The sequence below is a fragment of the Misgurnus anguillicaudatus genome, chromosome 2, assembly GCF_027580225.2.
Source record: "Misgurnus anguillicaudatus chromosome 2, ASM2758022v2, whole genome shotgun sequence".
NCBI lineage: Eukaryota > Metazoa > Chordata > Actinopteri > Cypriniformes > Cobitidae > Misgurnus > Misgurnus anguillicaudatus.
Window position 1 is genome coordinate 51,802,767 of NC_073338.2, and position 13,464 is coordinate 51,816,230.

At 36.7% G+C, this 13,464-nt stretch overlaps 1 protein-coding gene across 1 annotated transcript; it reads left to right on the forward strand.

Annotated features, from left to right (window-relative positions):
- Nucleotides 1-343: 343 nt before the first annotated feature.
- On the forward strand, nt 344-13,464 carry LOC129443260 (ATP-sensitive inward rectifier potassium channel 10). Its single transcript, XM_055203741.2, has 6 exons — nt 344-508; nt 6,171-6,510; nt 6,584-6,795; nt 6,925-7,056; nt 8,896-9,073; nt 10,452-13,464. The coding sequence occupies exons 2-6, from the start codon at nt 6,171-6,173 to the stop codon at nt 10,838-10,840; spliced, it is 1,251 nt and encodes a 416-aa protein (XP_055059716.1). The 5' UTR covers nt 344-508; the 3' UTR covers nt 10,841-13,464.

Consider the following 13,464-nt stretch of genomic DNA (forward strand, 5'->3'; position numbering starts at 1 on the left):
TAAAGTTCTTAAATCAACTGTTGCACACTTTATGTGTCTTGTATAAATCTTAAATATTTTTCCATATACAATCCTACAAAAGTAGAGTTAATATTTATGTAATGTATATCAACTTAAAGTTACAGTATATAATAATCACGATGCCACACAAGCAGTGGATGAAATACATTCAAGTTAAACAAATCAATGCACAGACCTGTTAGCCAGAAAGGTTCAGTGTCAATCGAAAGAAAAAAGATTTGCTGAATGAAAAGAGGAGAGCGAGCGAGACAAAGAGAGAGCGAGCGAGAGAGAGATGCCCATTTATAAGAGCAAGTCACTTGTCCTGAGGTCTACAGACATTCAGCTCTTCTGAAGAGTTTCTCTTTAATCCTGATATTGTTGGAAATCATGTAGACGAGAGCATCAGACCCGATCAGAAGCTCACACAAGACTCGATTCATCAAAACAGCTGATTGTGTGTCTCAATAACCCGTGACATCCAGACAGCACGGTCACAGACACAGAGGTAAGCCGATGAATTTCACATGCTTTCATATACATGAAATTCTCAAATCAAATTCTATATTTCAGTTTGGAAACTCCTTGGGCTTTTTGGGCAAAAGTTGCCATCCTAACAGGTGCAATAAACACACTTAACCTGCACACAGGTGTGTATCATCTAACACACATCCTACCTATTAACATCAGTTCATTACATCACTTCACCATTTATGTCTTCATTTATGCAAAAGCAGAAATATGACACATTCAATTTTAGTCAAAGTTTTGCCTTTGCCCTTTCTTAACCAAACTTTTAAAAAAGCACTTTAGAAATACTGTATAGCAATGTGTGTGAGAATGAGAAGAAGTTATGTGCATTTATTCAGAGCATCTTGAGTTTAATTAGTTTGTGGGTTCACAGGAAATGAAACTATGACCTTGTTGTTGCAAGCAACAGATGAATTCACTACATAATACAGTTGTGAAAAAGTCTCTATGAAACTTACTGAAATAGTCCAATACTGAGTTTGACTGCATGTGCATCAGTGGGCACGAGAGAGAGAGAGAGAGAGAGAGAGAGAGAGAGAGAGAGAAACTGGAGGTTTGGGATTTGCAGAGGGGGCTTTATTATCCACTTTGGAATACTAATGTGCTGCTATTGTGTCACGTCCGCCTGCTCTCACTCTTTCTCTCTCTCTCTCTCTCTCTTTTTTCTCTGTCTCTCTCTCACTCTTTCTTTCTCTCTCTCTCTCTCTCTTTCTCTCTCTCTCTCTCGCTCGCTCACTCTCTCTCTCGCCCTCTCTCTTTCGCTCTCATCAGTGGTGGTTTTTGTCCTTCACACAATGTGTTTCTTTGTGTCCAAGAGAAGGAGACAGGTTGAAAGAGAGACAGATATAGAGAGAGACAGACATGAAGTTCTGATAAGAAGGCACCAAAGAAACTGCAGCACCTCTGAAAGATAAAGCACCTGTTTTAACCCTTAAACACAGTGTCGATTTGGTTTACAGTGGTAAAAACAACTGCTTGTATTCTGCATGAGTGATGTATAATAGATTTCTATAAGGGAAGTAGACAGACAACAGATATCTGGTGTGAAAGAACAGCGGTAATCCATCAACTTATATAACCAGCAGTAATAATGAATGTGCTTATATAAGAGGTCTGCTGGTTAGAAAAACACAGACTCATACTATACTATACTATACTATACTATACTATACTATACTATACTATACAATGCCCAATCAGAGTCTGTAATATATATAACAGTGATTCTTGAGATCAGGTACAAAACAGGTTTTGATTTTCTTAAAAAAAAATCTTCATTATTTTAAAAAACAGTCTATACATATTTGTTAAATGAGGGTTTGGGTATGTTACCATGTTTTGGAACCTCCCATTTTTTTAGTTTGCGGGATCAGCACTGAAATGTTTATAAAATAATTTTGTAGGAAATTATCACAAATATTTTGATTCTTAGCAGTTTTAATTGTCTTAATCACTAAATAAAAAAATAATAATAATCATATCACCTTTGAAAAGTTAGATTAGTCAGTGTTTTATGATTGCGGTTTAGGCTGTATGGATTAATCAATTTATCATTTAATTCCCATAATGAACAGTGATACTTAGAAGCATGCAAATTACACAATAACTTTTTATTAACAAATATTTTTTAAGGAGCAAAACAGCTCATCTTTACAAAAAAAACCCAACAACAACACTGTAAAAAAATTCCGTAGAAATTTCAATGTTATTGCAGCTGGGTTGCCGGTAATTTGCCGTATATTTGAATTTATGTTGTTTACTGGCAGGAGATTGTTCAAAGTTAAATACATTTTGAATATTGACAGGTCTTTGTCTTTACAGAGTAAAACTGTACAATAACAGCCTCATGCAAAGCATTCTGGGAAATCATCATCAACCTTTTTCTGTTTTTTGCTTCAGATTTTGTTTCCCAGAATGTTTTGCTTGATGCTGTTTTTTTAGTTTTACTCTTTAAAGACAAAGACTTGTAAAAGTTTAATGTTCATTTAAGTTTGACCAAAATGTTGCCAGTAAAAAACATAAATTTAAATCTACGGTAAGTTACCGGCAACCCAGCTGCAATTTCTACGGAATTTTTTTAAAGTGAACAATATATCATTCTGACGGAGTTGACAAGGCATCAATGGTGTTGACATCTGACGGAGTTGACAAAATCCCATGTTTCCTCTCATTACACATGTGCTTCTCACAAGAGCCATCTTGTTTCTCATTCATTTCTTCTTACCTTTATACTTTACTTAAATTTATCATTTATAAGAGAAAATATCATACAAATCTTACATAACATTGTTTATGGTGTTGACACACTATGGTTGTGACATGCAAAGTATTTACAAATAGGTATAAATTTAAAAGAATATAAAAAAACTTACCAGTGCTAGAGTGGTCTCATGAAAAAACAAGGAAGTGATAAAGGGGTCCTCAGAGTTTTGGTTGCCCTCAATAATTCCTGATTATTTTATTTTAAAAAAAGGTCTGACGGTGTTGACAAAAACTCACAAGTTAAACGTCTTAAAACTATATTAAAATCAGTTTTTCAGTTGTAACTTTTGATGCTCATTAAATTAATTACTGAACTACTTACACATAACATTTAATTTAAAATGACTTTTAATTGTTTTAAGCTATTGTAATGTAATGACACCTGCTTCTGGACAAGGGTTTTTATAGACACTGGTCCCATATCATATCATTTAGAGTTAAAAACATTTATAAAACGACATGAAATATTATTTAATTGTGCTTTTATTATCCTTTTTAGTCTTGTGTAGTGTATGTGTAATATTAAGGGTTTTTTTACCCACAAACTATGTCTTATCTGGTGGACATGTGATCTCAAGCATCACTGATACATACATATCCTTATATAAGAATGGAAAAATATAAGAATATTATGCATATAAGATGCGCCATTTCTTTTTTATGTAAAGCTGCTTTAAAACAATGCAAACTTGTGAACATGCTCTATATAAATACATTTGATTGTTTTATTGATTAATAAAATACATATAAGGAAAAGCTGCAAGCAGTGATGGAAGGGCCCTCACACGTATAGCCAGCGGCCCAGCGCCACCCTATGGCCTTATGAAAGCAGTGAACAGTTGGGATATGAATTTAAGTGGGTAAATATAATAAGATCTGTTTTGTATGATTATTGTTATGTTAGCTGTAATGTGACTGCCAGTAAATTAAAAAAAAACATTGGCGCTATCGAGCCATTTCTACACACCCACTTCTAATGCCTATACAACATGTAAAGTTTTTCCACTTCTGACGCATGTGCAGAGACAACATTGAGGAACATTATTATCCACACCTGTAATTACCACTAAACATCACTTTGACACATCTTCAATTTAGTCATAAATATTGTTTTAGGACTGAACATCAAGAGAAAGCAGATGGGAGAGATGTTTCACATTCCTTCATTTGACATTTGTATCACTTACATTCCTGCTTAAAAGTCTTTCTGATGTAAAGTAATCTGATCTACACTTCACTGAACAAACTACAGCCATTAAGTCTGTTCAGACTAAAAGATACATGATACCACAAATACAACTTTTCTACAAAAAAGGTGCTTAAAAGGTTCAATGCCAAAAAAACATTAAGTTGGAGAACAATTTCATTCTTCCCAGTATATAATAAAAAAGTATTTTTTACTACAAAAACATTGTGTGAAACCAGATAAATCACCGGATAAATATGAATGTCTGTATTTGTAAGTATTTACTAAGAACTGTAAATGTTTTTAAGGTATAATTTTACAGCAAGCACTTTTCACACTGAATGCTTGTCAAGGTGGTCTTAAAAAAAAACTTGAATATGGGGAATAGCAATGCCTAAACAATCACTGTAATATGTGTGTTTAAACATCACATTTCTGTGCCCTTTATGATCACAGTTTATGATCACGTGATCCTGTGCAGCCTGATACATTTTAAACAAACCTAAATTTAAACCAAATATAACAAATATTCGTTATGCATTTACATGTTAGTTTGCTTTAAGCTCCCTGCAGGTTAACCTTAACTGTCACCTGACTTTTTTTCTTCTGTGTGCATTGTGCACTAAGGTGACTGTCGCCTTTATTCGGCCAATTAACCATGTTGAATCAGCGGTGGTGCCCATCTGAGAGTCGGAAGCATTCTGATTGGCTGTTCGGCATAACCAACCATTGCACAAGAAAAACGGAAGTGACAAAGCAAGCAAACGACGCAGTCAAGAGGGAACCCACAGAATGCTCATCTAATTTTTTGCATTTCTCGTTCTAATGCTGCGTTTACACCAGCCGCGGTAGAGGCGGCAAGCGCAAGTGATTTACATGTTAAGTCAATGCAAAGATGAGATTTGGGATTCTGCGGCGCGGTACGCTCGGCGCGAATGCCGTGGCGCATTCCACGCGAATTGAGCTTTGCCGCGGGAAATGCGCGAGTTGAAAAATCTGAACTTCGGCGGATTTCCATGCCACGTTAATCTGGACCTTGCTGTAGTAGTGACGTGATTACAGGAAGCAAGTGGAGTCTCCGCAGAGTCGCAGAAGCCCCTCCCATGACGCGGATTTCTGCGTTAATGTCTCAAATGACTAGAATTTCATGTGCGGCTTCCACACGCGAATTAACTCAAATGTTCAAGCGTCCAACTACGCGCGAATAGCATTTTTGCCGCCTCTACCGCGGCTGGTGCAAACACAGCATTAGGGGGCGTGTACACCACAGCTTTTAAATGTGGCTGAAAACAGCAGGCGGACGCCGACTGTTATGCTGCGTTTACAACAGCCATGATTTACATGTTAAGTTAATGCAAAGATGTGATTAGGCATCCTGCGGAAGGCGTGGCATGTTCCGCATGAATTGAGCATTGCCACGGGAAACGGGCAAGTTGAAAAAATCTGAACTTCGGTGGATTGCCGCGCTTACCAATCAGGACCTTGCTGTAGTTGTGACGTGATTACAGGAAACGAGTGGAGTCTCAGCAGAGTTGCAGAAGCCCCTCCCATGACGCGAATTTCCACGTGAATGTCTCGCATGACTAGAATTTCACGCGCGAATGACGCAAGTAAACTCAAATGTTCAAGCGTCCAACTACGTGCAAATAACACGTTTTTGCTGCCTCTACTGCGGCTGGTGTAAACGCAGCATTAACCATTAAGCGATGCACCGGTTGGTTGTTGTGATATTTGTCCCGCCCCTTTTCACTGTGATTAGACAGCTGAGTGACAAGTGAAATTGACAATCTGAGCATTTTACCCAAAGTTAAAAAATGTTAAACTCTCTGTGCTCAGCATGTGCGTGGAAAAACCGCCAAGTGCGGGTGCTTAGTGCGGACAAAACACGCCAGCTGCTGCCGTTTTTGAAAAGCGTAGTACTCCCATAGGAAACAATTAAAAACATACGCCGGCATAAACGCCTTGGTGTGCACACCCCCAAAACGTGAATATTTCAAAAAGATACGGCTCATCATAAGACATTACAGATATATCACAAATCCATCTGTAATGTAAAAGTAAACTTTTTTTTGCTATAATCTATTGTCAGCTATAAACTGGATTTGCTGTTTTTTTATTAAAGTGAGACTATGATCTATAAATACAAGAGCAGTGATGTATGGGTGGTGTCGTATGTACCTTTCTTTTTTAGATGACATCGACCACACCTCATTTTGTTCTTGGCTCCGCCCATCAGAAAGTATGTCACTCCCAGACGCAGACAGATGTTTTGAAGCCCCTGATGGCAGGAGTGGGACACGGGAGTCAGGCGAAGCGTCTGAGGCGGGTGTTATCCAAAGATGGGCGGAGCAACGTGCACATCGAACACGTCAGCGGGCGTGGAGCTCTGTACCTGCGCGACCCCTGGACCACCTTTGTGGATATGCAGTGGAGGTACAAGCTGGTCCTGTTCAGCGCCACATTTGTGGGCACCTGGTTTACCTTCGGTCTGCTGTGGTACCTGCTGGCATGGGTGCATGGAGACCTGTTGGGTAAGTGACAGAATGAAGTGCAGTTACATTTCTATAAGTGCTGTATAATTGTGTCTTATGTTTCTTCCCCTAGAGTTTAATCCACCGGCCAATCACAGCTTGTGTGTGATGCAGATGCAGACGCTTACTGGTGCATTCCTCTTCTCGCTGGAGACGCAGACCACCATCGGTTACGGCTTCCGCTGCATTACTGAAGAATGTCCATCTGCGATAGTCCTGCTCATCATTCAGCTCCTCATCACCACTGCTATGGAGATCTTCATCACAGGAACTTTCCTCGCCAAGGTGCTTCAGAACAAACCAGACACTGCATCAGAATAATCATTGAAACACACACTGCTCTAACTAGTGTGCTAGAATTGCTTACTACTCTTGTCTGTTCCAGTTTTTAGACTCTTATTTTCTTACTGTCAGGTGGCTCGACCTAAGAAGCGCGGTGGGACAATATGCTTCAGTCAGCATGCTGTAGTAACCAATCACAATGGCCTGCCGTGCTTGATGATAAGAGTCGCCAACATGCGTAAAAGTCTGCTGCTGGGCTGTCAGGTAACCTGGAGAGATCATTATTAATGATGATGTATATATAGAATATGAATTACAACAAGTTGAGAAACAATACGAAGAGCTCAGATGCAAAAGTCGTTATACGTCATTATATGCCACCTCTGTCAAAAATTAGATAATATTCACTTAATCCGGCCTTAGGCCGTTTGGAAACACCAGTCTGATGGCAGAATCCACTAAACACCACAAAGATTTTTCAACTTTGAATTGCAACTTTCATTGTTTGTGTGGTGGTGTGTAGCCTCACCTATTGGTTTGTTTCTGTTAAATCTGTGGACCAATCGGACCATGTTATGATATCGTGGTTGCTCATTGGTTGGTGCTACACATCAACAAACCAATCGGAGCCGGGTTTGTAGGATATAAGAATCCTAGTGGTGTAGCACCTGGAAACGTTGTCATTTACGTCATGCCCTGAATGGAAGCGCTCTTTGTGAATGAGCGGAGGGCGGCTGCGCGTCATTCATTACCCTTGGCTTTGCGTGTTGTGAACGAGCGGATCGGCTTTTAGCTGGTTCCCAGATGGCTGTATGTTGCAGTATTCGCAGCAGCTACAGTTTGCTGCACAGGCAAACTGGTAATACCTCGTTTGATTGACCGGGCATGACGGTTTCATTAACCCCTTGATAAATGTAAGTTTCGTTTCGGATGAGACTACATTGCTGCTTTGCCTGGAGTTTGTTTCTTTCTTGTGTGTGGGGATTCGTCTAGTGGCACATCTTCACCCTTTATTGGACTGCATCCATTCCGGGGCTCGGGCTGGGAGGCGTATAATCTGGATTCAGCCCTGCCTACAACGTTTATTGGCATGCAGGAGTGGTTGTCGGTGTGACGTATCGACCAGTGTTATTTTTTTGTTAATGTTTTGATTTGTTTAATTTAGTGTTGTATTTATTCACTTCTATAAAGTGGGAGCTTGCGCCGGAATGTGTGTAGTTTACACTATTTGCTGTGAGAATTTTTGTGGTGTTTTTACAAGTGTATTTTTATATAGTGTGGGGTGACCTCTTGACTTTCTGAAGGCGAGCTCCCCTTATTGATGTGATTTTTGTATTTTTTTTTTGTTTACTGTCATACATGTTTTCTATTTATTATTATAATAAACAAATTATATTTTTCATAATTCATTGTTTGTATCTTTCTCACCCCACCCACGACTATTGGACCTGTGTGTCTTAGTTAAAGATTTCCCGGGTTTCCCGGGTGGCGTAGTCGGAACATTGGTATCTCAAAATTTGCAATTCACCGCTCTGCTACATTTGCAATGTATCTAGTTGCATCTATAGTGATCTTGCAACTATTTGCTACTATATGCAACTAATAAATACATTTTTTTTAAAGTGGAGGTTTTTGCAAACTTACTTTTAGGCATTTAGCAGATGCTTTTGTCCAAAGCGACTTACAAAGATATGCAAGTATTCATCAAAATAACAAAAAACTCATACAGGTTTAGAACAACATGAGGATGAGAAAATGATGACAGAATTTTCATTTTTGGGTGAACTATACAAAAATGTAATGACCAAAGTGACATTTATGAAAATAAGGCATTTTAGTTACTGACTAATAACCTTTTCATTGGCATTAAAGTAAAATTACAGAATGTAAACATAAGAGCTTGATGAAATAAACTAATTTTCAAGAAAAAATGTCAGATGCACTTAGAGGGTTTTGCATCTAAACTCTTCATATCTTTTTAAATAAACAGGCAGAAAACACAAAAGAAGATCAAATTATTTTGGATGGGCATCATAACTGCCCTAGGTAGTGCTCTACATAGGCAACAACTCTCACAGAAGTAAATAATGTTTTTTTCTTCAGGTGACTGGGAAACTTTTACAGCCGTGTCTTCCTAAAGAAGGAGAAGCGGTGCGTTTGGATCAGAGGAACGTGAAGTTCAGTGTTGACACAGCCAGTGAAAGTCCGTTCCTCATCGTTCCATTAACCTTTTACCACATCATAGATGATGACAGCCCACTGAAAATCTGGACAGCCAAGGGTACAAATCCTCTATCTATGTGTGTGTATCTGTGTGTGTTCACAAACCACAACACAACATGCTGGCTTTTTAAAAACGTCTGGAGTTTGTTTTATAGCAGTACACTGATGCCATCAAATGCTAATACCATGGTATTTTAATATATATATACCACGGTACTAAATGTTTATCAAACTAATTTACCATGGTGCTTACACAGTACTTCAATGTACTTAAAATAACATTGTGTTATTATGTTACTGTAACTTTAGGTGTTGAAAATACATCAAATTACATACATAAAATTAATTACATTTTTATTAATGATATTTTTATCTAGACGCATAACGATTAACCGCAACTAATCGTTTGCAGAATAAAAGTTTTTATTTACATCATGTGTGTGTACTGTGTGTATTAAAATAATGTATATATAAATACACACACATGCATGCATAATTAAAAAAAGTATAATGTGTATATATTTATATAAAATTGTAAATATAATTATAATAATAAAATTAAATATACAAACATACTGTAAAAAATCCATAGAAATTGCAGCTGGGTAGCCGGTAACTTACCGTAGATTTAAATTTATGTTATTTACTGGCAACATTTTGTTCAAAGTTAAATGAACATTAAACATTTACAAGTCTTTGTCTTTACAGAGTAAAACTAAAAAAACTGCATCAAGCAAAACATGATGGGAAACAAAATCTGAAGCAAAAAACAGAAAAAGATTGAGGATGATTTTTGGTTCCCAGAATATTTTGCATGAGGCTGTTATTGTATAGTTTTATTCTGTAAAGATAAAGACTTGTTGATGTTTGGAATTTATTTAACTTTGAACAGATTATTGCCAGTGGATGGCATGGGTTTGGATCTACGGTGGTTTACCGGCAACCCAGCTGCAAATAACATTGTAATTTCTATGGATTTTTTACAGTATATACATGTGAATGTTTCTTAAATATATACATGTATGTGTGTGTATATGTATATATATATATATATATATATATATATATATATATATATATATATATATATATATATATATATACATATATATATACATATATATATATATATATATATATATATATATATATATATATATATATATATATATATATATATATATATATATATATATATATATATATATAATGCATTTATCATTATTTTTAAATCATATTTACTGCTGCTATGGTGTTGTTATATTATTTCTAGATCTTAAAAGCATCCATCCTTATTCTGCTGAGCATTTCCTCAGTTCATATAGGACTTGAGGGTGAAAAAATTAAATAAATAATGGTTTACTTTTAGGAAAAAAAAATTCTCATTGTGTGAAGATCATGTATATATCTGACTGAAAGATGTTATTGTCTTTCAGGAGGTGGTTGGATAGATTCAGATCTGATGGACTTTGAGTTGCTGGTCATGATGAGTTCAACAATAGAGCCAACATCAGCCACCTGTCAGGTCCGGACCTCTTACCTGCCCGATGAGATTCTGTGGGGCTATGAGTTTCAGCCAGTCGTCTCTCTTTCACCGAAGGGCAAATACGTTGCAGACCTCACGTGCTTTGACAAAATGGTGAAAACCAAGACCTCCTCCTTTTTCAGTCAGTCCACATCCAAAAGACCTGACGGTTACCATGGAGACATCAGAGAAACGGACCCGGAGAAGATGCAACTGGAGCAAAGTTACAGAGAGAGAGCTGATGAGAAACAGACAGACAAAGAACACAGTCCAGTTAGTGTGAAAATCAGTAATGTCTAACACATACACACACAAACACACACACATGCACAAGCACACATGCACAAACACACACATGCACAAACACAAACACACACATGCACAAACACACACATGCACAAGCACACATGCCCAAACACACACACATGCACAAACACAAACACACGCATGCATAGCATAAGGGAAATGAAATCTCTAGGAAATCAGAATCAGTTCATACATTGATTATCAAGTTCAGCGGTTCTCAACTGGTTTCGCTTCATAAGCTCGAATTTTACAATGTACAACAAATGTCAATCAAACACAGCACCATTGAGCAATTTGTTCATCGAGCAAAACTAAAATCCAGAAGAACTGCTGCATTCACAGCATAATCAATATCAGATCATATTTACACTCTAAAAATGCTGGCTTGTTTTCAATCCATCATTGGGTCAAAAAGGGACAAACAGACCCCTTGAGTTAAATTAACCCAGAAAAGTTTTATTTTTGACCCAACGATGCACTGTCAGAAATAACGTACAAAAGTCGCTGGGGTGATACCTAAGGTTCTGTTTTGCATCTTAACAGGTATACAAACATATTACAATGTTGTACCTTTGGGTGCATTACTGTACCTTAAAGACTTATTGTGCACCTTAACATTTAACTCAGACACAATAGGTCATTGGGGTATAATATTGTACCAGAAAAGGTGTGATTTCAGTGTTTATATGAACCTTTGAGGATATCACCCTAGCAACAGAAAAGGTAAAAAGCTTTGTACTTTTTTATTTTACAGTGCGAGTTAAAACAACCCAGCATTTTGTGTTGAAAGAATCCAGCATAGGTTTAATTACTGTACAATCCAACTGGTTGGGTTCGTCCCTTTTTGACCAAACGCTGGGTTGTAAATAACAGTGTAGTCCTGCTGTTATAGACCATTCGTCTTTATTCTGCTGAACATTTTAAACTTTATGAAACTAGAACAGAACATTTAAAAAAATATATTTTGGAGGCATTGATATGATATACTCTTTTAAAACAGCACTTTAATGATTCGCTTATGCATAGTTTTGATAAGCTGATATGAACATTTTAAATGTGAATAAATGATCAGACCCAAAACATGCAATTTTAAATAGAGGTGCCCAAATCCAAGGCAGGAATTTCACAAAAGAGAAGTGTTTCAGTTTAAAATGTAAAAAATGTCTGTATAAATTACAGTACTACTGGCAGCTGTTTGCCAGTAACTTACTGTAGATTTGAGGCTATTATTTTATAGTTTTATTTTGTAAAGATAAAGACTTTGAACAAACTGTTGCCAGTAAATTCAAGATTCAAAATGCCTTTATCAGCAAGGTTAAAAGGATCTTTACAAAACAGTAAATAACATCAATTTAAATTTACAGTAAGTTACTGGCAAACAGCATAACTACAGCTATTTTTTACTTTTATTCATGTAATAGCATCCAAACGTCATGCAAATATTATACAAAATATAGTTGTATTTTCTGCATCTGTTGTTAAAAATATAGGCAAAATATGAACGTCTCCTCTGTGAATTTCGGCACTGGAATTCACTGTAAAAAAATCTGTAGAAATTACAATGTTATTGCAGCTGGGTTGCCGGTAATTTGCCGTGGATTTGAATTTGTGCTATTTACTGGCAAGAGTTTGTTCAAAGTTATTTTTTTTGAATATTGACAGGTCTTTGTCTTTACAGAGTGAAACTATACAATAACGGCCTCATGCAAAGCATTCTGGGAACCAGAAACCATTATCAACCTTTTTCTGTTTTTTGCTTCAGATTTTGTTTCCCAGAATGTTTTGCTTGATGCAGTTTTTTTAGTTTTACTCTGTAAAGACAAAGACTTGTAAATGTTTAATGTTCATTTAACGTTGAACAAAATGTTGCCAGTGAAGAACATAAATTTGAATCTGCGGTGAATTACCGGCAACCCAGCTGCAATTTCTACGGAATTTTTTTTACAGTGTTACACAAATAAAAAAATCAGCAGAATTGAAACAAATCTGAATATTATTCGCCATATTGTCGATGATTGTCGGTCTGCCCGTTGAGAACCGCTGCAGTAACGCACAATGACTGCAATGAGTTTGATGATTTATCTGCAGCACTGAATATTGCACTTAGCAGGGCTTCATGATTGAAAAGCACTTTAGTTTTGTATATTACGCCCTGTAAAAGCTATAACCCTGTTTATATAGAAATATACAGTGACCTTTAGTATGAATGAATGCATGAATGTGCCTCTTAATGCTTTCTGACTGTTTATTATGTGCATAGTTTACAGAATATATTTTTCCTCTATTACTGAAGTCTGTAACAGCTGACAATGTTTTACTGACAAGAAGGTGCTTTTACTGACTGACTGACTGATGTCAAACATCAAAGTTTACCTATACAGGCACAATAATGTGCTATTTATCTGCTTTTATTACTCAACTAATGAAGAGATTTTTGCTGTACTTAGACACTGTAATATTTCATGTCTTGGTAAAATGATACATTTAACTGCAATGTGGGACTTCTGTCAATCACTCAATAAATTAATATTTTAGATTCTCAGATGCTGTCAACTGTGAGAAACACATAAACTGAGTTTTTAAGGAACAAGAAAATGAATAAACTGACCTGTAGATGA